This window comes from Melozone crissalis, unplaced genomic scaffold (assembly GCF_028551555.1).
Source record: "Melozone crissalis strain CALT ecotype California unplaced genomic scaffold, PUWL_Pcris_2 ptg000056l_1, whole genome shotgun sequence".
NCBI classification, from domain to species: domain Eukaryota; kingdom Metazoa; phylum Chordata; class Aves; order Passeriformes; family Passerellidae; genus Melozone; species Melozone crissalis.
The window spans coordinates 10,532,720-10,556,043 of record NW_026535834.1 but is presented as its reverse complement, the minus strand read 5'-3'; the positions used below and the strand labels follow the sequence as shown (position 1 = coordinate 10,556,043).

Sequence of the window (23,324 nt, the reverse complement as noted above, 5' to 3'; positions counted from 1 at the left end):
CAGACGGATGGGTAGGAGACCGCCTCTGCCCGCCCAGCGCTGGGCAGGGCACCCGGGGATGGATGGATGGATGGAGCTGGGGATGGAGGGATGAGGACCCAGGCAGGGATAAGTAGAACCAGGGATGGATGGAGCCGGGGATGGAGGGATCCAGGATGGATGCCCGCTCTTGGTACCTTCACCCCGTGCTGCAGGGACTGAGCAGAGCAGAATTTACACAAGTTTGTGTTCTGGCTGTTTTCCCACTCATTCCCTCTCTACCAGCTGCTCTCTTTGTTGTGTCTTCCCCACTGCTCTTTGTGTCCTATTCATCATTCTTTATTGGGATTTTATTTTGCTGCTTTCAAACCACGCTTTAAAGACAGATCTTTCATTTTATTTGGAGAGCTCTGAGGTCTTGCCAGAATATTAGGAGTGCAAAAACTCTGGGATATTTCGTTGCTGAAGTCCAGCTTTGGAGGTTTTCAGCTGTGTAATTTTGCAGTTGCTGAGACAAGCCTTTGAATGAGGAGATGAGCAGCCCTGTTATGGGATGGATATGGCAATTAAAGCAGGATCTGGGTTTGAATCAGGAGTCTTTGTGGGCTCTGTTGTCTTTTATTCCAAATTTAACATAGAATGGCTGTTGTGGCAGGAAAGGGAATCCTGGAGCATTTAGGGGTTTAGAATAACAGGAAAATAGTCCTTTCCTGTGCACTGTTGATGCTTCCAGGGAAAGCTGGAGGCTGGGGATGTGACTGTTGTGATGCTAAATCTGCCCCCTCTTTTTTCCCTTTTTCTGGGCAGTCCCCTTCTCCAGGCTCAGCTTTGGCTCCCCAGCCCCAGGGGCTGAGCTGGCTGTGAAATGAACCCTGAATTGCCCCAGAAGCTGAGATGTGCCCGTCCTGATGTGCTCTGGCAGGGCAGACCCAATTCCCGCTGTGCCTTGGAAGCGCTCCTGGGGAATTCGTAACCAGAGGCGCAGCTGGGAATGTGCTGAGAGGGATTTTGGGGTGCAGGGGCTGCAGGGAGCCGAGCACAGCTCACGAGGGCTTTGGGCTCTGCCTGCGGGCACTGCATCAGCACCACAGGCTCTGGAATTCCCCGGGAAGGCAAATCCTGGAGCGAGGCTGGAGCTGGTGCTTGTTCAGTGTCCGGGCGGGTGCTGATCTGATTTCAGGGCAGCTGCCCCGGAGCAGCACCGCGCGCTCCCTCGCTGCAGGGACTCCTCTGGCAGCCACCAGAGACCTGGCTGCACCCTCAGCCCCACGGGAGGCACGGTGGGAGCCCGTCCTGCCCCAGGTGCATCCCACATCGCACCCTCCAGGGCTGGGCTGAGCAATTTTCCACTGAACTTTGGCTCTTGGGCTGTCAGTACCAAGGGGGACATCCTTGGAGATTTCTCCCAGGAACTGGCATTCCTGTTTGAGGCAGCATGTGGATGGTCTTTTTCTGCCCATCCTGCATAAAATCATTAATGGAAAACAATCCGAACTCTTTTGCTTACACATTAATTATGAGAATTAATAGTTGCTTAAATGAAATGGTTTCTAAGTATGAAGCGTCTTTGCTGGAGGTGAGAGAAAAGACAAAGAAAAACCAACCAGCAGAAAAAGAGTTTAAAATCACAGCTAAGTTTCTCTATATAAGCCAAATACCACAGGATATTGACTGAGAAAGAGGCTGGAAGGAGTTTAAAATCCTGTTTTAAAAATCCATCTGTACAGATTACTCTCTGTATTTAATCTGTCTTTGATTCCTGATGAGCTTGGTAATTAGTGCATTTGATAGAGTACTGAAGATGTCTGGATAAATAACAGAGGAACTCATTATTACTCCAGGTGAAAAAAAGCTGATTTTTGTTGTATTTGTTGTGTTTTTTTCCCCAAACTTGCTCATTTTGTGTATGACTGCTGGCTAATAAACAGCCACTCTTTGAGAAAGCACAGTTTTGGTGGTGCTGTGTTCTCTGTGCATTCCTGGCAGGTTCTATCTCTGAATAGAACAGAAAAACTGATATTCAGCCTTAAAAATTTCAGATCCAAACCATCCTCAGTGGATGCTCCTTTCTGTCTGACAGTCACTTACTCAGTGGCAGGTTGATATAGAAAAGCCACTTCTTTTTTAACATCTCTCAATAAAAAGTAAAATTGTTCTTGGTGAAATTACAAAGTAAAAGCTGGAGGTCTTGTTTTATAACCTTTATGAAAGGAAAAATGCTGTAACAGGAGAAAACTGAGTGTTAGAAAAAGGCAAAGTATTGGATTTTTTTGCTTCCAGGGAAAACAGTGGATTTTCAGCGTGTCTCATGTCCCTGGAAGATTGGGAAGGGTGTGAATGAGTTTATATAAACTTAAACAAAACTTTGGTGCCAAGATCATTACTGGGCTGAGCAGTATTGGGTTTGGAGAGTGACAGGATCAGCTAAAATCCACCCTGCCCTGCTGTGCCCTGCTGCTCTCCTTCCTTTATTGGCCAGGTGAGAAAATGTCAGGAAGGAATTGCACAAAATGCACTTTTCTGCCTGGTTCAGAGTTTGTTTGTCACGAGTCTGAAGTTTTACAAGATAATAACTAAAGCTCAGTGCCAGTCAGAGCTCCAGAGCCTCCCCAGCAGGCAGACACTAAATGTGGTTTGCTCCTGGAAGTTATTTGGGGAATATTGGCTGCTCCGTGGGTATCACACTTGGGGAACCCCAACCTTCCTGGCTTCAGTGCTGGAACAGAGCAGGAATGCTCTGGATCCTCCTCTGCCCTTGCCTGGAGCAGTGGGAAGGATCTCTGCCCTGGCACAGCCTGGCACAGCCCTGCTGTGGGTCCCAGTGCCCCCTGAGCAGCAGGGCCTGGTGGGCACAGCCCCCTCTTGCCCTGCCCTGCCTTCCTTGGCTCTGTTCTTTAGGATGTGAGGAGCTGGAGCAGCTCAGGGCCAGCACGGGTCTGGGTTTCTCCTGGAGCTCTTGGCTGTTCCCTGCTGCTGGTTTGGGGGATCCCCTTAGGGCAGAGCGGGGGTTGGGCTGTGCTGCTGCCTCCCTGGCACTACCTGGGCTCGTTTCCTTCACCAGCTCAGCCCCAGAACGTTGGGAAGGGATCCCTGGATAGCCAAGGCCAGGCTGGACACTGGGGCTTGGAGCAGCCTGGGACAGGGAAGGTGTCCCTGCCATGGCAGGGGTGGGATGGATGGGACTGAAGCTCCTTCCAACCCAAACCAGTCTGGGATTCTGTCAGGGGGTCTAGAGGAAGGGGCAGCTCTCTTTCAGCCCAGTGTGGCTCTGTAAAACCCAGTCTAAAACCCCTCCCAGGGGAGGCTGGGAGCCCCTGGGGAGCTCCTGAGGAGGGGATGCACCTGTGGAGTCCCTGTTTGTGGAAGTCCTGCCTGCTTGGCAGCAGGTTTCTGCCACCCCTCCTTCTCCCCTGGGAAAGAAAAGGCACTCTAACAGTTATTTGTGGGTGTTTTTCTTTGGTAAAGAACCCCTGCAAATCTGCACTAAAATAATTAGGTCAGGGCGTTAGTTTAGAGCCTTTGTTTCTTATTGTGCCAACAGAAAACAGATTAGGAGCAGTTTTTAGTGAGGTGTAGCTGGCACAGGAACACAAGGCCTTTGCCCTGCACACAAGTGCTCGGCTCTGTCAGAGCTCCAAAGCAGGTTCTAAGCTCATCATGGGCTCCAAGAACTTCTTGTGGTTTGCTGTGGGAGATGGCTCAGAACAGAGCGAGTCTTTGTGCTCTTGGCAGGTGCAGTGCAGGGTGGGATAACTCTGCCAATTGTCTTTTATCTGCTGGCTGTAAATCTGTCAGCTCTGAGCTCCATCACTGAGCTGGAGAAAGCCACGAGTGCTCCGGAGCAATTAATTGGAATTAATTCTCTGGCTGTGTTTGGGTAACACGACACTGGAGTGTTTTGGAAAGGCTGAGGGGACTTTTCCAGAAGTATTATCTTTTTAATTAAAAATGAAGGTATGGAGGCGAGATAAATGGAAGCAGGGAGCAGTGCCTGCTGCTGAGGCTCTCCTAAGTAGGTTGTGTTTACTGTTCCCTGGGAGTCTGAGCTCCAGGTGACTGCATCCTGCTGCCTTTCATAACAGCACCGGCTTGTTTTGCAGAAGGTGATTAAATCAGACAGGGGTGTACATTGAGCAAACAGGGACAATATCATTTTCTTATATGTTAGTAACTAGGTCAAGGGATGAAACAGAAAAGTACAGGTAATGGAAATTGCTTTTTAGAAAAAAACACTCTGCAGCAGCTATAGGAAATCATAAACCAGGGCTGAAATATCAGATTTAATGGCCATTACTTTTTAATGAAAATATTCATTTCTTTTCAAGAGGAACATTTGTGAAAAGCCTGAATCGGTTTCTGGTACTTGAGATATAGTTTAAGCTTCATCTTCAGCATTTCAAGTGTGCCCATGTCCAACTGTTTGGGGTTTGAGCAGAGGGTAATGAGATATTCCAGTGGTATCCATTCAAATAAAAAGCACTGTGTTCTTGCTTCATGGTCAGCATTTTGGTTTATTTGGAAAATGCCTTTTCCTGTAAGCTGGCAGAGACATCTCTGTCTCTGTCCTTTTAAAGGGACTCATCAGGTACAGCCTGGATTGAAGAACAACAGAACAGTAGCAAACTCTGTGATAAAACACCAAGTTCTGAATTTTAAACCCTTAAAACTAAACTGCATTTTTAATTTTGTTCTCACTAATATGAGAAATGAACTCCTTGTGTGTTCAGCCTTCCCAGTGGCTTGGTGAATGGTTTTGGCTGTATTTTGAGAAAACAACATTTGATTTCTTCATTTATTTCCTCCCTTTCCTCCAGAAATTCCTGGCACTTCTGCAGCTTCCAATTGGTGTTTGCTTGTTGGTGTTGTTAGAGGTGTTAGTGGTTTATTTGGCTGAATTAATCCATGAGCCTTAATTAGAAGGAATGCCTGGGGATGGAGTGTCCTGCCTTGCTTTCCCTGGGAGCTGTGAGGCCGTGACCCAGCTCCCCTGGGGACAAAGGAGACCTGGAAGGGCTCGAAGGCCTTGGAGTGTCCCAGGTGACACCTTTGGGTGCCCCAGGGGACACAGAGCAGGCAGGGAGGGGCTGCCCCAGCCTGGCTCCCATCCCATGGCCCAGGGAATGATTTGGTTGGAAGGGAATTCAATCCCTCCCACTGTCCCAGGTGCTCCAAACCACAGTGTCCAGCCTGGCCTTGGGCACTGCCAGGGATCCAGGGGCAGCCACAGCTGCGCTGGCAATTGCAGCCCAGCCCCTCCCACCCTCCCAGGGAAGAGGAGCAGCCCCAGATGCCCCAAAGCACTGAGGATCCCGGCTCCATGGCTGTGAGTTCCCTTATCTGCTGCAGTGTGAGGGACCTGGGGCTGGGGATGAGCAGGGAGGAGATTCCCCAGCACGGCTCTGCTGGGGCTGCCCAGCTTTCCCTGAGCCTTTCCAAATCTCCAAATCTCCCCCGGCAGTTTTGGTTCTTTGGGGGATTCATGCTGCCGTCATTGGTGATGGCAGTCACTCCCACGCCATTCCTTAGGATTTTAGATTTGATTTAGATTAGATATTGGGAAGGAATTCCTGCCTGGGAGGGGCTGGGCTGGAATTGCCAGAGCAGCTGTGGCTGCCCCTGGATCCCTGGCAGTGCCCAGGCCAGGCTGGACATTGGGGTTTGAAGCCACCTGGGACAGTGAGAAGTGTCCCTGCCGTGGCAGGGGTGGCACTGGGTGGGATTTAAGGTCCCTTCCAGCCCGAACCATTCTGTGATTCTGTTTTCATTTTAATGCCACACAGGTTCTGCACACAGAGTAAGAAGATAAAAAAGACCTGTAAATAAACAATATCATAAACTAATTTTTAGACTAAACCATAGGAATAATCGAAGCAAGCAGACAGAAGTTGAGCAGAGCTGCCCCTCCACTGCCAGAGCATCAGCAGCATGTGCATGTTAAGGATATTTGTGCATCAGAACAGCGTCTGGGAACCCAGATGGAGCAGTGTCTTGAGTAACAAATGAGTGTTGTTCCTCAGGGATGAACACAGACTGGGCTCTACACGTGGCTCTCTGTACCTGTCAGGGCATTTTCTCCTCACCAACTCCACTGCTGGGATCAGTGCTGGAAGCCTGACTTAGGCCTGGCTTTATTGGTTTAGTTGGATGCTTTTCAGTGGGCTGAGGGACACTAAAGGGATTAAGCACTTGTTACACTATAGCCCTCTTAGGGTAGGGCAGCCGTGCTGCTGGAGTGCCTGAACACTTGGGGAACACATGGAAGTAGCCCTGGGAAACTGTGAGCTTTGGAGAAGCCTGTTCTTGTGCACTTTTGGGGCCCTTGGCCAAGGGGGCCAACAGGTTGTAAACAGGGTTTGTGGGACAAATCTGATTACTGCAATTATGGCAGAGTTAGTGCCCAGGCCAAACTAAGTCTGTGGAAAAATCCTGACCACCTAAGGCTGGGAAGCAAAGAGGAAAAACAGGATTAAGATGCATTAGTGCAGGTTATTGTCCTTGCTGCAGCGAGGTGGAAAGCAGGTACACGTGGTGTTGGAAAACAAGCTGTGTTTTGGGGTGGGTTCTGCAGGAAGTGGGACACGCTGCTGTGCCTGTGCCCGTTCCTCTCTGCTCCTGTCTCCCAGCTCCCATCCCTTCCACGCAGACCCTGGCCAGTCCTTCACCCAGTTTGGTCTGTCAGAGGTGAATCCAAGTGTTCCTGGGACCAAGGTGCCACTGGAGTGTGAGCAGTGAGAGGGACTGCAGCCCCTGTTCCACACCCGGGGTCCCTCCCATTCCTGTCCCTCTCTGCTGGCTCAGCCCTTGTTCCATTCCACATCCCAGGGGGATTTTCCCCTCCTCAGTTCCTGGCTGGATCAGGGTTACCCTGGGGCAGGAGGGTGTGGGAAGGGACCCCCAAGGATCATGGAGTCCAACTCCTGACCCTGCACAGGACACCCCAACAATCCCACCCTGTGTCTGAGAGCCTTGTCCAAGTGCTCTGGCAGGAATTTTGGGAATTAACCTAAAAACACCCTGATTATGGAGGCAGAACACCTGGTACAGTTACACAGCACTCAGAACTCAGCACAGCTCGCTCTGAAAAACCCTGTGTCTCAAATAAAACCAACCAGCTGCCCATGTTCTGTTGTGTAGGATCTAGAAAAATAAAATCATGTCAAAGGGCTCATCCCCCTTTACCTTGCTGGGTTTTGCTTGCAGGTGCTGGAAGCATTTGCTGGGCGCCTGATCAAGGTGGGAGTTTTATCCAGGAGGGATATTCCCAACCTGACCAAGTACCAGATCATCCTGGCGAGGGATCAGTACAGGAAGAACCCCTCTGCACAACATGCAGTAAGTTCTTTATTTATTTCATGCTATTAAAGTGGTGAATAAATAGGAATAATCCATCATTACAATATTTCCGGAGACATTTTAAGTAGATTTCTGTTTTTAGCTGTGGAATAAAATAGAATCACAGCACAGTTTGGGACAGAAGGGATTTTTAAGATCATTTATGAAATCTATTTTTCTATTTTAAGATAATTTATGAAAAATATTCCTAATTGTCCCACATTTCTGGATGCCAGTATAGAAGAGTTAAGGAAAAGATCAGGCTCTCCATTTAAGTGAAATTGCTTTGAGAGCTTACATTGTAATCACTGACAGCCAAGTTTTCATTTTCCCCTCAAAGGTATATTCCTGGTTGTTGGTAAATCCTTATGGAATGGTCAAATTTTGTAAACTTAAAAAAAAAAGCCTAAAAAAAGACTGTGTGCCTCAAAAAGAGCAATGGGAAATCTCCTTCAGTGTAAGCAAGGCAATTTTCCTAACTTAAATTCCATGGCCTGGGTGGATGTGCCAGAAATCCCAGATTTTCCCAAATGCTGATAGTTCAGCTGTCAGAGTCTGAGGGTTATTGAGCTAATTTTGGGAGATGATGGAGGTATTTTGGAGAATATTTTGGAGGTGGAAGAGGATTGCCCTCACTGAGCATTGTGCAGTCTGTCCCCTGAGGGCTCTGATGGACAAACTGCTCCTGGGCATCCCTTTGGGGTTTGCTCTGCTCCTCAGGCGTCACTCTGGTTTTGGGCAGAATTGCAGTGGGACTCCTGCTCCTCAGCCACTTGCTAACTCTGTGAGAATCTGCTTTTCTCCCCCAGGGAATCCATCAAGGCATCATTGAAGGAGACTTTGCCCTTTGTATCAGTCTGTACCACGGCTACGAGCTGCTGCTGCAGATGGGAATCCGCTCCTTGTTCATCTACCTGTGGGGAATCATGGATGGATCCAAAGGTGAAATCTCCTCAGAGCATCCTTCCTGTCAGCTCCACTTTATTTACCTTGCTGTATGGCTGGTGTGGCACAAAACACCTTGAGGAATGAGGGGCTGCAGATGGATATGGTGTTTTGTTCCCCTTATTCACAGAATCACAGAATGCCCAGGTTGGAAGAGATCATTGAGTCCAACCCAGCCCCAACAGCTCAGCTCACCCCTGGCACCCAGTGCCACATCCAGGCTTTGTTAAACACACCCAGGGATGGGGACTGCACCACCTCCCTAGGCAGCCATTCCAGAACTTTATCAGCATTTCTGTAAAGAACTTTTTCCTGATACCCAACCTGTATTTCCTTTGGCACAGCTCGAGGCTGTGTGCTCTGGTTCTGTCAGTTCCTGCAGAAAGAGCCCAGCCCCAGCTGAGCACAGGCACCTTTCAGGAGCTGTGGAGGGTGATGAGGGCAGCCCTGAGTCTCCTTTTCTCCAGGCTGAACACCCGCAGCTCCCTCAGGGGTTCCTCACAGGGTTTGTGTTCCCTCTGCAGCCCCATTGTCCCCTCTGGATGTGCTCGAGCCTCTCAAAGTCCTTCCCAAACTGAGGGGCCAGAGCTGGGCACAGTGAGGTTTGCTAAAGGCAGAGTTTGGGAAAGGAAATGGAATCCTGAGATGTTCCAACTCTCTCCAAAGGATTGTCCCGCACCAAGAGCGAGCTGGGGCGCAACCAGGACTTCATGGAGCTCTACCAGCAGCTTCAGGACATGTTCTCAGACACTGCTGTGACTCCTGAGAGTGGAAGTGCTGGCAACAGCTCAGCAGGTCAGGATTCCCCTCTCAGGGACAGAGTATTCCTGTTTAAAAGTTGTGCTGCCCTGGCTGCTGCTCTTTATTCCAGATTGAATTCCCAATGTTCTGTTTCTCTCTCCCTCTCACTCTTCCCTCGGTGGTTTTACCTTCTTTCAAGGAAGTTTTCTATGTTTGAAGGTTTTTATTTGCTCTAAAAGGGGGGTTAAAATACAACTGTTTCACTGTAAGTCTTTTCCAGTGTGACTCTAACAAAAGTAACAGCACTTTCTCAAAAATTTGGTTTAACAAATTTCTGTCAGCATTTTATTGTTTTGTTTAGTACTAATATCTAAATATCATTATCAGGATTTGGGTCTGACTCAGATGATTACAGAGAGAGGCAATGAAGTTCACTTAACCTTCCTGCTTGTTGCAGGTTTATTTACATCTTTCATTACTTTATTTCCTTTCCAGCATTGGGAAAGAAAAAGGAATTTGTCTACAGCCATCCAAAACTAAAGAAATTGGAGGAGATTGTAATAGAACACTTCAGATCCTGGAAACAGGGAGGTTCTGGTGAGTACCAACAGCTCAGGAAAATCTGGGAATGGAAACAAGGAATATCCTCCTGATTGATTTCCTCCTTTGTGCTGCCTTATTGCTTTGATTGTTTGTGCATCTTCCCCTCTAGAAAACTTCAAAACTTCACAAGATTTCTATGAGATAAAACTTACTATAAATTCTCGTTATTAATTTGATATAAACTGCTCTAACAGCTGAGTAAAACAGGGATAGGGAACTCATTCCTGGGGCTACCATGTTCCCTGGGGGTCCTATCCTGGCAGCCTCCCCTCAGGGCCCTACTGCAGGATTCCATGAACACATTTAAGGACTTTAAGGATAAAAGTTCTGATATCCAGCCTGAGGATAAGAATTAACAGCTCTGAGGCATCAATTTGAAGTTCAGACCCTTCAGTTACATTCACCTCTCTCTCTCTCTCTCTCTCTCTTCTTTTTCATCCTGATGAAGACAGCACCCGGATCTCTTTGGTTTTGGGATGTTTCAACTTCTTGATTCCAGCCTTTGGAATATTACATGAGTAATAATAACATTTGTTTTGCATCTTGTTCACTTTTTATCTTGCCTGTTTGGGTCTTTGTGCTCTGTGGAGTTCTGCTGATTTCTGACCTGCCCTTCCCTCTTTCTTTCTGTCTTTTTTTCTCTCTTGGATGCCCTGTTCTCAGCAAACCTTTGGAATGACTGATATTTTCTACTAGGAACTTTGTTTCCCAGTTCTGTGTTTGTAACTTTAGGATGCACCCCAATGCATTTAATGCAGTTCACTCCTTTTTTCCCCTTCCCATTCAGAGTTCTTTCTGTCCTCCTGCCTCCCTCCTTTTGCCTTCACTTTAAAAACTCTGCATTTGAGATAGAAAGGGGGGAATTCATGCCCAAAGTCATCAGTGGAACAGCACCAGCCCCTTCTGTTCCATCCATTGCCCTGGATCCCTGGCAGTGCCCAAGGCCAGGTTGGACACTGGGGCTGGAGCAGCCTGGGCCAGTGGGAGGTGTCCCTGCCATGGCAGGGGCGGGATGGGATGGGATTTAAGGTCCCTTCCAACCCAAACCATTCCAGGATTCTGGGATCATGGTTTTGTTGTCTCCTGAAATGGAGACAATGGCATGGTGAGCTTCATTCCAAAACACTTCCCATCCAACCCCAGCTTTTCAAAGTGACTTTAGTGAGGGTGCCTCAGATAAAGACATTCTCATTCTCCATGAGAACAGAGCCTGCTTTGATCCAAAGAGGAATTTTCAGGAGGTGGATCTTGGAGCATTTTCTGCGCATTTTCTCTTCCCATTAACTGAGACTGTGAGAGCTGTGAATGTGAAACTTGTGGGGGGTGCCCTGTCCTTTTTTACTGATGATTCTATTAAAACCTGCCATTTTCAAATGCAGCAGGTGAGGACAGGAGCGAGGGCTCCCCCGGGGACACGAGGGTGATGATCTTCTCCTCGTTCCGGGACAGCGTGCAGGAGATCGCCGAGATGCTGGCGCGGCTCAGCCCGGCCGTGCGCGCCATGACCTTCGTGGGACACTCCTCGGGCAAGAGCACCAAGGGCTTCACCCAGAAGGAGCAGCTGGAGGTGAGGAGAGGGGAGGCTGGGACGAGGAATTAGTGGTAATTAGTGATCCACATTAATTGTGTGAATAACCTCAGGAGTATGGGCTGTGTGGCAGTGGCTGAGCTGTGAGTGCCGTTGGTAAATCCCTGTGGAGTCCAGTGGTTTCTAGAGGATCCAAAATTATGCTCACTGAACAAAATAGACCAATAATTTATATATTTATAATATATATAAATATAGTTATTATAATTTATGTTATTTATATTATATTAACAACTGCTAAATTTAGGTGTCAAAAATCTGGGGAAATATTTCTTCCAGGTAGGACAGATAAGATCTAGCATTAAATTCTGATCTAGCAAAGCTAAAAAAAGACAACCCCTAAAATATTTAATTATTAAATTGGGAGGATCAGTTTTACATGGGTGGAGACAGAATAAGATGTGCTTTTTTCCCTTTATTTTAGAGTTAAAGAGCTGAAATGCTGATGCTGGTCACACTGGGGTGGTGTTTGATCGCAAGGTAGCAGCTGGGAAATTTAAAAAGCCAAAATTTGTTGTTTTAGGATTGTCTTGGTTTGAAAAGCCAGGTGTCTGCTAAGGAAGGCAGGAGCCTCCCCTGAAATGGAAAATGCAAACCCCCTCCCTCTGAATTGTTATAATTTTGAAATGAAAGGGTTCTCAGGCAAAGATATGGGAGTAGGAATAACAGTTCTTTATTAGGGAAAAAAAAAGAGTAAAAAAAATAAGCATAATACAAAAAAAACCCCTGCCAAAGTCAGACCATGCCCTGCCCCCTGTGTGTCAGGGGGTGTCCCAGCCCCATCCCAGGGGGGCTCAGCCCTCCTGCAGTGCCAGCTGTGGCTCTGCTGCAGCAGGGATCCTGCACAAGGGGGGAGTTTTCCTCTGCAGCTCCAGGGCTGCTGCAGATGGGCCTGGGCTCCCTCTGGCCATGCAGGGCAGCAGAAAGCTGCTCCTCTGGCAATGCAGGGGGCAAAGGCTGCTGTGCTGTGCCAGGCTCAGATTGGATCCAGGGAGGAATGCTTGGCTCCTCCCCTGGGCGGAGCATCTCCCCATGGGATGCTGGGATGGGATCAGCCCTGCAGGGACACTCAGTGGCCATGGACAGCAGAGATCTCCTGCAGGGAGGGTTGGCTGTGGCGGAGATAAAGAAACAACTGCCCCATGGACAGAAGATAACTGCCAATGAACAGAAGATAACTGCACCGGCTCTCACAGATCTTCCATCCCAGGACAAGGATACAGCTCAGTTTTCCTGGCTGAGCTGCTCAATCCCATTGCCGCTGTCCCTGCAGGTGGTGAGGCGATTCCGGGAGGGCGGCTACAACACGCTGGTGTCCACATGTGTGGGCGAGGAGGGGCTGGACATCGGCGAGGTGGATCTGATCGTGTGCTTCGACGCGCAGCGCAGCCCCGTGCGCCTGGTGCAGCGCATGGGCCGCACCGGCCGCCGCCGCCACGGCCGCATCGTCGTCATCCTGGCCCAGGGCCGCGAGGAGAGGGTGAGCGAGGAAAGCAGGGACAGAACACCCGGCTGGCCATGGGCTGTGTGCGGGGAACACCCAGCTGGCCATGGGCTGTGTGCGGGGAACACCCGGCTGGCCATGGGCTGTTGGTAGGGAACACCTGGCTGGCCATGGGCTGTGTGAGGGAACACACCCAGCTGGCCATGGGCTGTGTGCGGGGAACACCCAGCTGGCCATGGGCTGTGTGCAGGGAACACCTGGCTGGCCATGGGCTGTGTGCAGGGAACACACCCAGCTGGCCATGGGCTGTGTGCGGGGAACACCCAGCTGGCCATGGGCTGTGGGTAGGGAACACCCGGCTGGCCATGGGCTGTGTGCAGGGTTAGGGGTGGGAGGGCATGGCGTGGTGTGACCGTGTTCACAGGGGTCCGAGCATGAGGGAAGAGACGAAGATCTGACTCCACGTTTCACAAGGCTGATTTAATATTTTATGATATATATTATATTAAAACTATACTAAAAGAATAGAAGAAAGGATTTCATCAGAAGGCCAGCTAAGAATAGCAAAAGAAAGAATGATAACAAAGGCTTGTGGCTCAGACAGAGAGTCCAAGCCAGCTGACTGTGATTGTCCATTAATTAGAAACAACCACATGAGACCAATCCCAGATGCACCTGTTGCATTCCACAGCAGCAGATAACCATTGTTTGTATTTTGTTCCTGAGGCTTCTCAGCTTCTCAAGAGGAAAAATCCTAAGGAAAGCATTTTTCATTAAAGATGTCTGTGACAGGATGGCACAAGGGGCAGGCAAAGGGCACTGCCCTACAGGGAAGATGGGGCTGGCCACCAGGGATTCCACAACCCATGAGGGAACAGGGAAAGGAGAAACCATGAGAATTTGGGATATAAGGGGAAAGGAACTGGGATGGATCATGGTCTTGTGCAAGACTCCATGGGGAAGTCCTTTCTGTCTGCCCAGCTGGGGAAAACTCTCTGGTAGGTCTGTCCAAGGCAATGCCCTGGGGATTTGCCTGAGGGAGAAGATTCAGAGAATTCCACACTCAGGGATCTTCCCAGCACAAACACCCCAACAACCCCACCCTGGGCATCCCTGGCAGCGCTGTCCAACCCCCTGCAGCTCTGGCAGCCTCAGGCTGTGCCCATTGCCTGGGCAGTGCCAGCACCCTCTGGGCAAGAACCTTTCCTGATCTCCAGCCTGAGCCTGCGCTGACACAGCTCCAGCCCTTTCCTGGGTCCTGTCCCTTCCAGGGAGCAGAGATTAGAGCTGTCCCTTGGGACAAAGCTGCAGCCCCCAGAGAGTCTCTGCTCAGTCTCCTCATTCACTGTCACAGGAAACTCCAGCACAGAACCCCAGAGTGGTTTGGGTTGGATGGGACCTGAAAGATTCTCCAGTTCTGTCCCCTGCCATGGCATGGACACCTCCCAGGGTGCCCCAGTGTCCAGCCCGGCCTTGGGCACTGCCAGGGATCCAGGGGCAGCCACAGCTGCTCTGGCAATTCCAGCCCAGCCAGGAATTCCCAATTCCCAATCTCCCACCCATCCCTGCCCTCTGGCACTGGGAGCCATTCCCTGGCTCCTGTCCCTCCATCCCTTGTCCCCAGTCCCTCTGCAGCTCTCCTGGAGCCCCTTCAGGCCCTGCCAGGGGCTCTGAGCTCTCCCTGGAGCCTTCTCCTCTCCAGGGGAACATTCCCAGCTCTCCCAGGCTGCCATGTCACCACGTGTTAAACTGCAGCTCAGAGACTCCAGGGCTTTCCAAGGGTGCAGGGGAAGGTGTGGGGTGGGGGCTGGAGCTGGGGGGGACCCTGGGGGTGCTGCTGGTGGCAGTGGCTGTGCAGGCTGGTGCTTACCGGGCTGGTGACGCCACTGGCACCCAGAGCTGGCTTTAGTGGCCGCGCTCTTGCGTGTGAGGATGAGGAGATCGGCTTAGGTGCAAATCCCCTTTGGCTGGGCTCCTGCAGCCCAGCACTCAGGCAGAGCATCATTAATCATCTCTGGGTACAGACTGTCCCTTGGGACATCCATGTCCCTCTGGAGATGTGCTGGGAGCTGGGGGATCCCTGCACAACAGGGGATTGGGGCAGGACCGGCTGGACACTCCCTGCTGCCATCACCAGTGACAGGGGGTGCAAACCAATACATCCCAGATCTGTGTGAATCAATTGTAAACCCAAAATCTCAGATTCTTGCTATTATTTCATTTATTCCGGTCAGTGCTGCGGCTCTGGTTGGGATTTGTGGATGGCAGGGATTTAATTCTGAATGAGACTGCAGAGAATCCTCCCTGGGGGGAAAAAAGTTTCCTCTTTGAAGGGGTGGGAGTTGAACATGATAAACCTGAGTGGAGCTTGTAAATAGATATTTTCTGGTGCTGCTTACGGAGGCTGGTTACTATTGAAAGCTCTGCTCTGTAATGGGATATAAAACAGTCCCTTAAATTCCTTGGAGCTTCACTTAAGTACTTGGATTACTGTGCTGTCCAGATTTTCTCAGACAGAACCTCCCCTCAGGTAGAACAGTCATTGTATGCACTTTTTTTTTATTTTGAGGTCAGGAAATAAGTTTAATTGCAAACCAATATTGTCTTGGTGGGTTTGTTTGGTTTTTCTTAAGGGTGTCTTTTGGGGTTGTTGTTGGGGTTTTTAAGTTCAGCAGAACTGGAAAGACACTCACTGTGGAGGTTCTTCCCTATCACTTAATTTGCAGCTAAATAATTAATGTCTATGTATTAATTTATGGGAATTTCTTTGAGGGGTTTTGTGTGGTTTTTTCCCTTTGTTTTAGTTTTGGGATTTTTTTTTTTGGTTTTTGTTGTTTGTTTTGCTTGCTTTAATTTTGAGGTTGTTTTTAATCAAACCACTTCAGGTCAATCACAAAGCTTGTGAAGATGTTTTATTGGGAGAAAGGGGTCAGTGCAGGTCTGGCAGCGTGATGTTGGCAGGAATTTCTGTCAGCTCAGTGTTTATACCCCGGCTCCCACGTGCTCCCAGGGCAGCCTCTCCATGTGGCAGCTGCGTGAGCCCCAGGGCCAGGCTTGGGATGTGCCCTGGAGCTGCTGGGATGGGGCTTGGGATGTGCCCTGGAGCTGCTCAGCCCAGGGGAAGGAAAAGCCAGTGAAGTCACAACCCTGTGATGCTGCTAATTTTGTTAACACCGCTTTTTTTCTGCCATAAGAACACTGGGGTTTGACTGTTCTAGGATTAAAATGTTATTTTTTGGAATGCCTGAGGGGTTTATCAATGCTGGCTGTGGGCCTCTTCCAGTTTTATTCAGGGAAATTATTATTTATTTTATTTTATTTATTTTTGCTCCCTGGAATCCTCTCTGTCAGGTGGCAGCTGCCCCCTGGGACACTCAGGGTCTCAAGGGGCTCACGGAGGAGCAGAGCACCAAACCTCCTTGGGGAGGCACTTCCAGAGAGAGGCCCCAGTTTCTCTCCTCACATTCCCCAGCTTTGCCATGGTTTCTCCATTGCACAATAAAATGGGGAGTAATTAAAAGGACTCAGAGCACTCATGACATCAACAAATCATCTTAGGCTTTTTTTTTTTGCTTGAGCTCCTTTCCCTGTTTCTGATGTAATCTAATTTACATCATCCCTGTATCAGTGACAGCTTGTAACTTCCCCCAGGCAAGGGCTGTGCTCCTTTCTCACTCTCCAGTGCTGTGCCTGCTTCTGGTCCATTGAAAACCCCAAACCAAACAAGTCCTTGCTGAGGGAACAGGAAATAATGAGAAACCCCACAGCCACTGAGGTGTTCTTTTAGTTTTGATTAAATGCTGTGAAAAACCCAATCAATCAGCAGATGATGTATCTATTTACCTTCTCTTTCAGACCTACAACCAAAGCCAGTGTAACAAAAGGAGCATCCACAAAGCCATCTCAGGGAACAAAACCCTTCGTTTCTACCAGCACAGCCCACGGATGGTTCCAGAAGGCATCAATCCCAGAGTGCACAAAATGTTTATCACTGCTGAAAAGCAGGAGCAGAGCACCTCCAGGGTGCTTTCCAAAGAGAGGAGATGCAGTTCCCTGCAGCACAAATCTGCTCTCTCTGCCTGTGTCACTGGTAAGAGGATTATGGTGTTCCCAGCACTTGCAGCCCTCCCTCGCGGGAGCTTGGGGCTCTCAGGGTCACTCTGTGAGCTCAGACACTGCCAGGGCTGCTCCTGGGCACCTCACAGCTCTGCCCTTGCACCTCCACATCCTGAGCCAGGCCTTGCTTCATCCTCCTCCTCCATGGAGTCACTCCCTGCAAGTCAGAACCTCCAGCTGCACACACAGGAGGCAAAGGTTCATCCCAAAATCCCAGAATCCCAGACTGGATTGGCTTGTGGGGACTTGAAATTCCCATTTGGGGCAGGGACACCTTCCCCCATCCCAGGCTGCTCCAACCCTGTCCAGCCTGGCCTGGGATGCTCCCAGGGATGGGGCAGCCACAGCTGCTCTGGGCATTGTGGCTTTGTAAATGACAATAAACCAGAAATGCTTGAAAACTGAAGGATTTTGCTGTGAGGAAAAGGAGAAATCAAGGGTAGGATATTTATGAATTGTGCAGACTCTCTTGGAGGAGAATTAGGAAAATTCTCTTGGAGGCTTTCTAGCTGATGCAGTTCAATGGCATGGGAATGCTCAGGAAACTGAACACAATCCTAAGATAGGAAAAAAGTATTTTATAAATACTTGGGAATTTTCCTGCTCTGTCTCTTTGTTAGTGCTTTCTGTAAAGACCAACAGCAACTTCTTGAAAGAAGAAACTCGGAGCCTTGGGAAAGTTCCTATTTCTGATTAAACAGACACAGCTGCTGGAAAACAATCAGAGCCCATCATGGGATGAAAATAATCATTTTGGAGCATTTGTTGGTCTGTCCTAGAAAAGAGAAACGAGCAGGGAGGGCATAAAGGAAACGCTAGTGCTGGGAATGCTCCTGCTGTGGGAGCAGCACAGGGGCTGGAATTGCCCTTCTGTGTGAGCCACGTGGGCAGGGCTGGGGCTCTGGGTCCCCAGAGGGACCAGGGCTCAGTAGCCAGAGGGGGTCAGGACAGAATCCCCAAAGGCTGAGTCCCCAAACTGACCAGGGTTGAGTTGCCAGAGGGTGATCAGGGTTGAGTCCCCAGAGTGACCCAGGCTGAATTGCCAGAAGGTGACCAGGGCTGGGTCCCCACAGTGACCAGGACAGAATCCCCAAAGGTGGCCAGGGTAGAATCCCCAAACCTGGCCAGGGTTGAGTCCCCAAAGTGACCAGGATTTGAGTCCCCATAAGTGGCCAGGGTTGATTTGCTGAAGGTGGCCAGGGCTTAGTCCCCAAAGGGGGCCAGGGCTCAGTGCCCAGAGTGACCAAAGCTCAGTCCCCAAGGTGACCAGGGCTCTGTGCCCGGGGTGGCCAGGGCTCAGTGCCCGGGGTGGCCAGGGCTCAGTCCCCAGGGTGGCCAGGGCTCTGTGCCCAATGTGTCCAGGGCTCTGTGCCCAGGGTGGCCAGGGCTCTGTGCCCCTCCTGCCAGCCAGGGCTGCCCTGTGCAGGTCACTGAGCACCACCCTTGTGTGGAATCCCCAGGGGCTGCTCCTGGTTTTAGTGACCCAAAAGAGGACAGAGAAAGGAGATGACTCTTTTGCATTTTCTTTTCATTTTAGTGCTGTTTCCATGATAAAAATGGGTAAAGATGGCAGCAGTGGCTGAGCTGGGTGTGTTGTGCTCTTATCTCTTCTCTCTCACTTTGTTGTTGAGGTCCAGTTCATCCTCAGGTTTCTCCATGACAGAAACTGAGCTGTCATGGGCTGAGTTATCACAGCAATGTCAAACATTCTCCTTGTTTTCTTGTCAAAACCAGTACAATAACGGAATCATTTAGGCTGGAAAACTCTGAGTCCATTGAGTGCAACCATTCCCCAGCAGTGCCCAGGCCACCAGTGCCCTGTGTCCCCAAGTGCCACATGCACAGGGCTTTAATCCCTCCAGGGATGGGGACTCCAGCCCTGCCCTGGGCAGGTCCAAGGCCTGACCACCCTTTCCATGAGGAAATTCTGCCCCGTGTCCAACCTGAACCTTCCCTGGCACATCTCGAGGCTGTTTCCTCTTGTCCTGTCACTCATTACCTGAAAAAAATACACATTTCCTGTTCTTCTTAATTTGATCTAATTTCTATTCATTTTGCACCCGTCTTTCACTTCAAAACCTCCTCCATAACTTTTGTCTGTCAGCCCCAGAGGGATCCAATATCTTGTGCTGTCCCACCATTAACCAAGTGTGTCCTGCAGTTTTCAGATCTCTCCTTAAAAAGTGCAGCAAAAAATCCCTTTACTCCATAAGCCTCTTATATAACTTCTTGTTTTTTGATTTTTTTTTCTCTCTGATTTTTGAGTTTTGTTTGTTTGGGGTTTTTCTTAAGAGTTTGCTAAAATGAGGAGCGTTTTAATATTGTTGTTCCTCAGAGCTGAATCTCATTTCAAGCTACCAGTAATTCCTTTTTCTTTTTGCTTTTGTCCAGATGAAATCTCATTTTCTTAATTCTTCTGCTGGTTCTTCACTATTCTTCTACTCCCTCATTTCAGATGGATCAATTTTGAGTTGTCAATAACCATGGGTTTTGTTTGATTTTACAGTTTCACATTATTTCTATAATTGCTGGTTTTATCCTAATGATAATTGGTTTGGACTCACTTTTTAAGATTGCCAACACCTGCTTTAGGGTTTAAACACCTGCTCTGTGGGGTTTTCATGCCTTTCCAGTTGCCTGTGGTTAATTCTTGCTCTCTTCCCACTTCAAGAACAGAGAAAGTGCATTAGTTCTGGAGAAGAACAAGGAAAATAACGTGGATGATTTGAGTGCTGTGTTTGTGCCTGGTAGGCCTGGCATCCCCAGCTCGGAATGTTCTGGAGGATAATTTCCCATGGGACAGCAGCAGCTGCTTCCCATGGAGGGGAGAGGCTGTGCCAGGGACTGCAGGACGTGCTGATTGCCAGCCCTGATCCTTGAGCCTTATCAGCCTCCCTGAGGATGGGAATGTTCTCCCTGTGCTCCGTTCTCTGATGGCAGCGCTCATGTTTGTCCAGGTCCCTCTCTCTGTGTTTGGGAAATGTTGTGGGCAGCCACAATCCTGCCCAGAGCTCTGGGAGTGCTCTGTTCCCAGGCCCTGGCAGCTGCTGCAGGCTCCTTGCCTGGCAGGGTTGCAGCATGGCTCACCTGGGCTGGTATCAGGGGATCATCTTGTGCCTGTCCCAGGCAGCTGGAACAGCACTGAAGTCATTGCTGTTCCCACGTGCCCTGGTGGGGCTGGCTGGAACAGGGACTGAGGAACAGGGAATGGGCGCAGCCTGAGGCTGCCAGAGCTCCAGGAGCCTGTGGCCAGCACTGCCAGGGATGCCCAGGGTGGGATTGTTGGGGGTCTGGGACAGGGGTTGGGCTGGGTGGTCTTTGTGGGTCCCTTCCCACTCAGGACATTCCTGATTCTGTGAGCCCTGTGGGTCCTTCTGATGAGGCTGCCCCAGAGCAGGGGCTGGATGGAGCTCCAGAATAAAGCAGGGATTTATTCAAAGCATCTCCTCCATGGATCCACCTTGGGCAGCACCAGAGCCCAGCCAGGGCTGCACCCAAGATCAACCAAAATGGCCCCAAAATGCACGGCCGGGCACGGGCTCTGTCCCTGGGATCAGTTCTGCTCCATTTGCACCTTGCAGTTCATTGTCCCATTCCAGCTTTAGCCCAGGCAGTCCCACCCTGCTTGTTTTTCTCTCTCCAGCCCACGGTGTTTGTGCTCTGGGGCTGAGATTTGGATCATTTGTCCTTGGTGCCCAGCTGGAGCAGGAATTGTTTTGTCTCCCTGCTCTGTGCACAGAGCTCAGAACTGCACCTCATCAGAACCATCCCCTGATATGGAGCCCAGACCCTCACACTAAAGCAGCACAGAATGTGAGAAATAGAAAAGCTGAACCTGAGGCATCACCTTCCCACTCAACGTTCCCTGATTCCAAATCCTTCTCTGAGAATTGTTCTTATTTCCTTTTCCTTCAGGTCTCTTTTTTCCTCCCCTGCCAGCTCCTTGGACTGGGTGTTACCTCTTCAGGAAAGTGCCATCCACACTTGAGTCAGAAATACTCCATAGCAGCGTTGATCTTCTGGGATGTTTTAGTGATGGCCTTAGGAACATCAGTGTTGGTTCATTTTTCCAGGTTCTCCTGAACAGGACGTGAGCAGGACTCAGGGTTTGCTCTGTGCAGACACAGCCCTGGCAGCTGGACCTTGAGAGGACTGAGAGATCCTGATTCCTCCGCTGTGGCATTAACTCCCAAAAGAGCCTGGGCTGCGGATCCGCCCCAGATCCTGGCAAATACCTTCATTGTTTTTCTCCCAGCTTCACACATCTGGCCTGAACACAATCCCATTCTCAACTCTGATTCTTTGGAATCACTTCCCAGCCAGGGCTGTTGAAGGGATTTGGCACTATTTGGGATAGTGATTTATGTCTCTCTCTATTTTTATGTGATGCCCTGCCCCAAACCAGCTGTTTAATGATATTTATCCATATAAAACATTAGCACTCTTTGGATGCCTGTCCCTGGATTCAGATTCTCTGCATCTGCTCTTGGTTGTGGCTCAGAGAAGATTTTATTTTTTGTCCCTGGTACCACAGCAAGTTCTTTTATTCTGCATCCCTTTTCCTACAGCAGGTAACATTTTCCTGTTGTTGTTTTTCCCCCCATAGGCCAAAAGCAAACAAACTCCCATGAGAGCTGGTCCTTGTCCCCTGAGGAGTTTGAAATATGGGACAGACTCTACAGGATTAAGGAAAGTGATGGGATAAAGGAACCAGTATTGCCTCGAGTTCAGTTTGAAACCTTGGAAAACCTGGAGGAAACACCAGTGAGTTCCATGCAATGAGGCCTGAAGGATGCTGGAAATACCAGATTTAACTCTGGATTTGAAGGAAGTCTGTTATAAAAATGCCTTTTTGAGTTTTATATGTGGGGTTTTGAGGTTAAGAATTTAGGAAATGGATGTTTGAAATGGGTCTTTGAGGTTGGGTCTGTAAATTAAAAACTGGGTTGATAAATTAAAAGTATCTTAGTAAGTCTCAGTTCTGAGACATTAAGTTCTGCTCCTGTTTTTAAGAATTCCACGCAGGATGCGGTATGCACAGAGTGCCGGGATGGTTTGGGTTTAAAGGGATCTTAAACCCATCTCATTCCACCCCCTGCCCTGGGCAGGGACACCTGGGCACCTTCCCCTAGCCCAGGTTGCTCCTGATGGTTTTATTTCAGACCAGATGTTTAAATCCTTCTCTGCATTTCTGTATTTATTGTTGTGACAGTGTTCACAGGGGTTCTTGGACTGGGGAAGAGACGAGGATCTGACTCCATGTTTCAGAGGGCTGGTTTATTATTTTATTATATATATTACATTGAAACTATACTAAAAGAATAGAAGAAAGGATTTCATCAGAAGGCTAGCTAAGAGTAGAATCTGAAAGAATGATAACAAAGGCTCTGTCTCAGACTCTCTGTCCGAGCCAGCTGACTGTGACTGGCCATTAATTACAAACAACCACATGAGACCAATCCCAGATGCACCTGTTGCATTCCACAGCAGCAGATAACCATTGTTTGCATTTTGTTCCTGAGGCCTCCCAGCTTCTCAAGAGGAAAAATCTTAAGGAAAAGATTTTTCATAGAAGTTGTCTGCTACAATTGTCCCTGACAGCGAGGTTTAGCAAAGAATCCCCTGCTGAAAATGCCCTTTCCCATCCCGATTTCCCCTGCAGGTGCCCGAGGAAGGGGCAGCTCGGGAGCTCTCCCTGTCTGAGTGGAGCGTTTGGCAGAATCAGCCTCTGCCCACATCCCTGGTGGATCACTCGGATCGTTGTCACCTCTTCATCAGGGCCATGGAGATGATGGAGCTGATGAGGGACCAGCAGGTAAGAAACCTACCCAGGGACTGAATGCACAGTTAGAAAAGTTTAAAAATAATGAATTTTTAAAAAAACCCCAGTAATTGTGAAACGAATTATGTGTATTTAATCTTGTTTAAAAATGTCTCTCACTACTGTGCTGTGATTCCTAATCTTTTCCACAGAAACTGTTTAAAAAAAGGAAAAAAAAACCCCACCCTTAAATCAGTCTTTTCTGAGTGGATTCCAGTATCAGTTTGTGACAGAATGACATGAAATACAGGAGCTCCAAATGCCAAGGAGCAGAGCCACCACGAGGGGTATCAGAGCTATTCCAGGACTTGGGAAGAGTTTGGCATTGTGTGTACATCAAAAGCTGACAGAAAAGTCATGCAGGAGCCCATGGCCTGCTTTAGGGGATTTATTTTAGGCTTTTTGAGCTTGTTTTTATGAACTAAAAAGCCAATTGTTCCTAAGAATTAAGGGATAAGAGGAGCTAAGGCAAACAAGCATGGATGGGAACTGTTTGGGAGATGGGAATTTTGTTTTCTGACAGGGATGGCTACAGAAATCCTTTTGCAAGGCACAAGGAAGGGGGTGCAGAGGTGGATGGAGGCTTCAGTGGTTCACCACCTTATGTTTCCCTCCAGCTGAGCTCCCCAAATGTTGCCTTTCAGCACGTGGAGGTTTTTTAGGTCATCAGAAGCTGTTGCTAAGCTGCCAGAGTTTCCTGAATAATACCAGGGCTAACCAAGGAGGAGAATGGAGACATTGTGGTTGTGCTCCTG

At 49.2% G+C, this 23,324-nt stretch overlaps 1 protein-coding gene across 1 annotated transcript in view; it reads left to right on the top strand.

Moving 5' to 3' along the window:
- The window catches only part of FANCM (FA complementation group M), a 58,096-nt gene that overhangs the window by 16,415 nt on the left and 18,357 nt on the right, over positions 1-23,324 (top strand). The window contains exons 5-13 of the mRNA XM_054286917.1: positions 7,180-7,311; positions 8,121-8,253; positions 8,923-9,051; positions 9,493-9,594; positions 10,980-11,167; positions 12,462-12,668; positions 16,488-16,722; positions 21,355-21,512; positions 22,411-22,563. Coding sequence (XP_054142892.1) covers positions 7,180-7,311; positions 8,121-8,253; positions 8,923-9,051; positions 9,493-9,594; positions 10,980-11,167; positions 12,462-12,668; positions 16,488-16,722; positions 21,355-21,512; positions 22,411-22,563 — 1,437 coding nt within the window. The remainder of the gene's footprint in view (positions 1-7,179; positions 7,312-8,120; positions 8,254-8,922; positions 9,052-9,492; positions 9,595-10,979; positions 11,168-12,461; positions 12,669-16,487; positions 16,723-21,354; positions 21,513-22,410; positions 22,564-23,324) is intronic.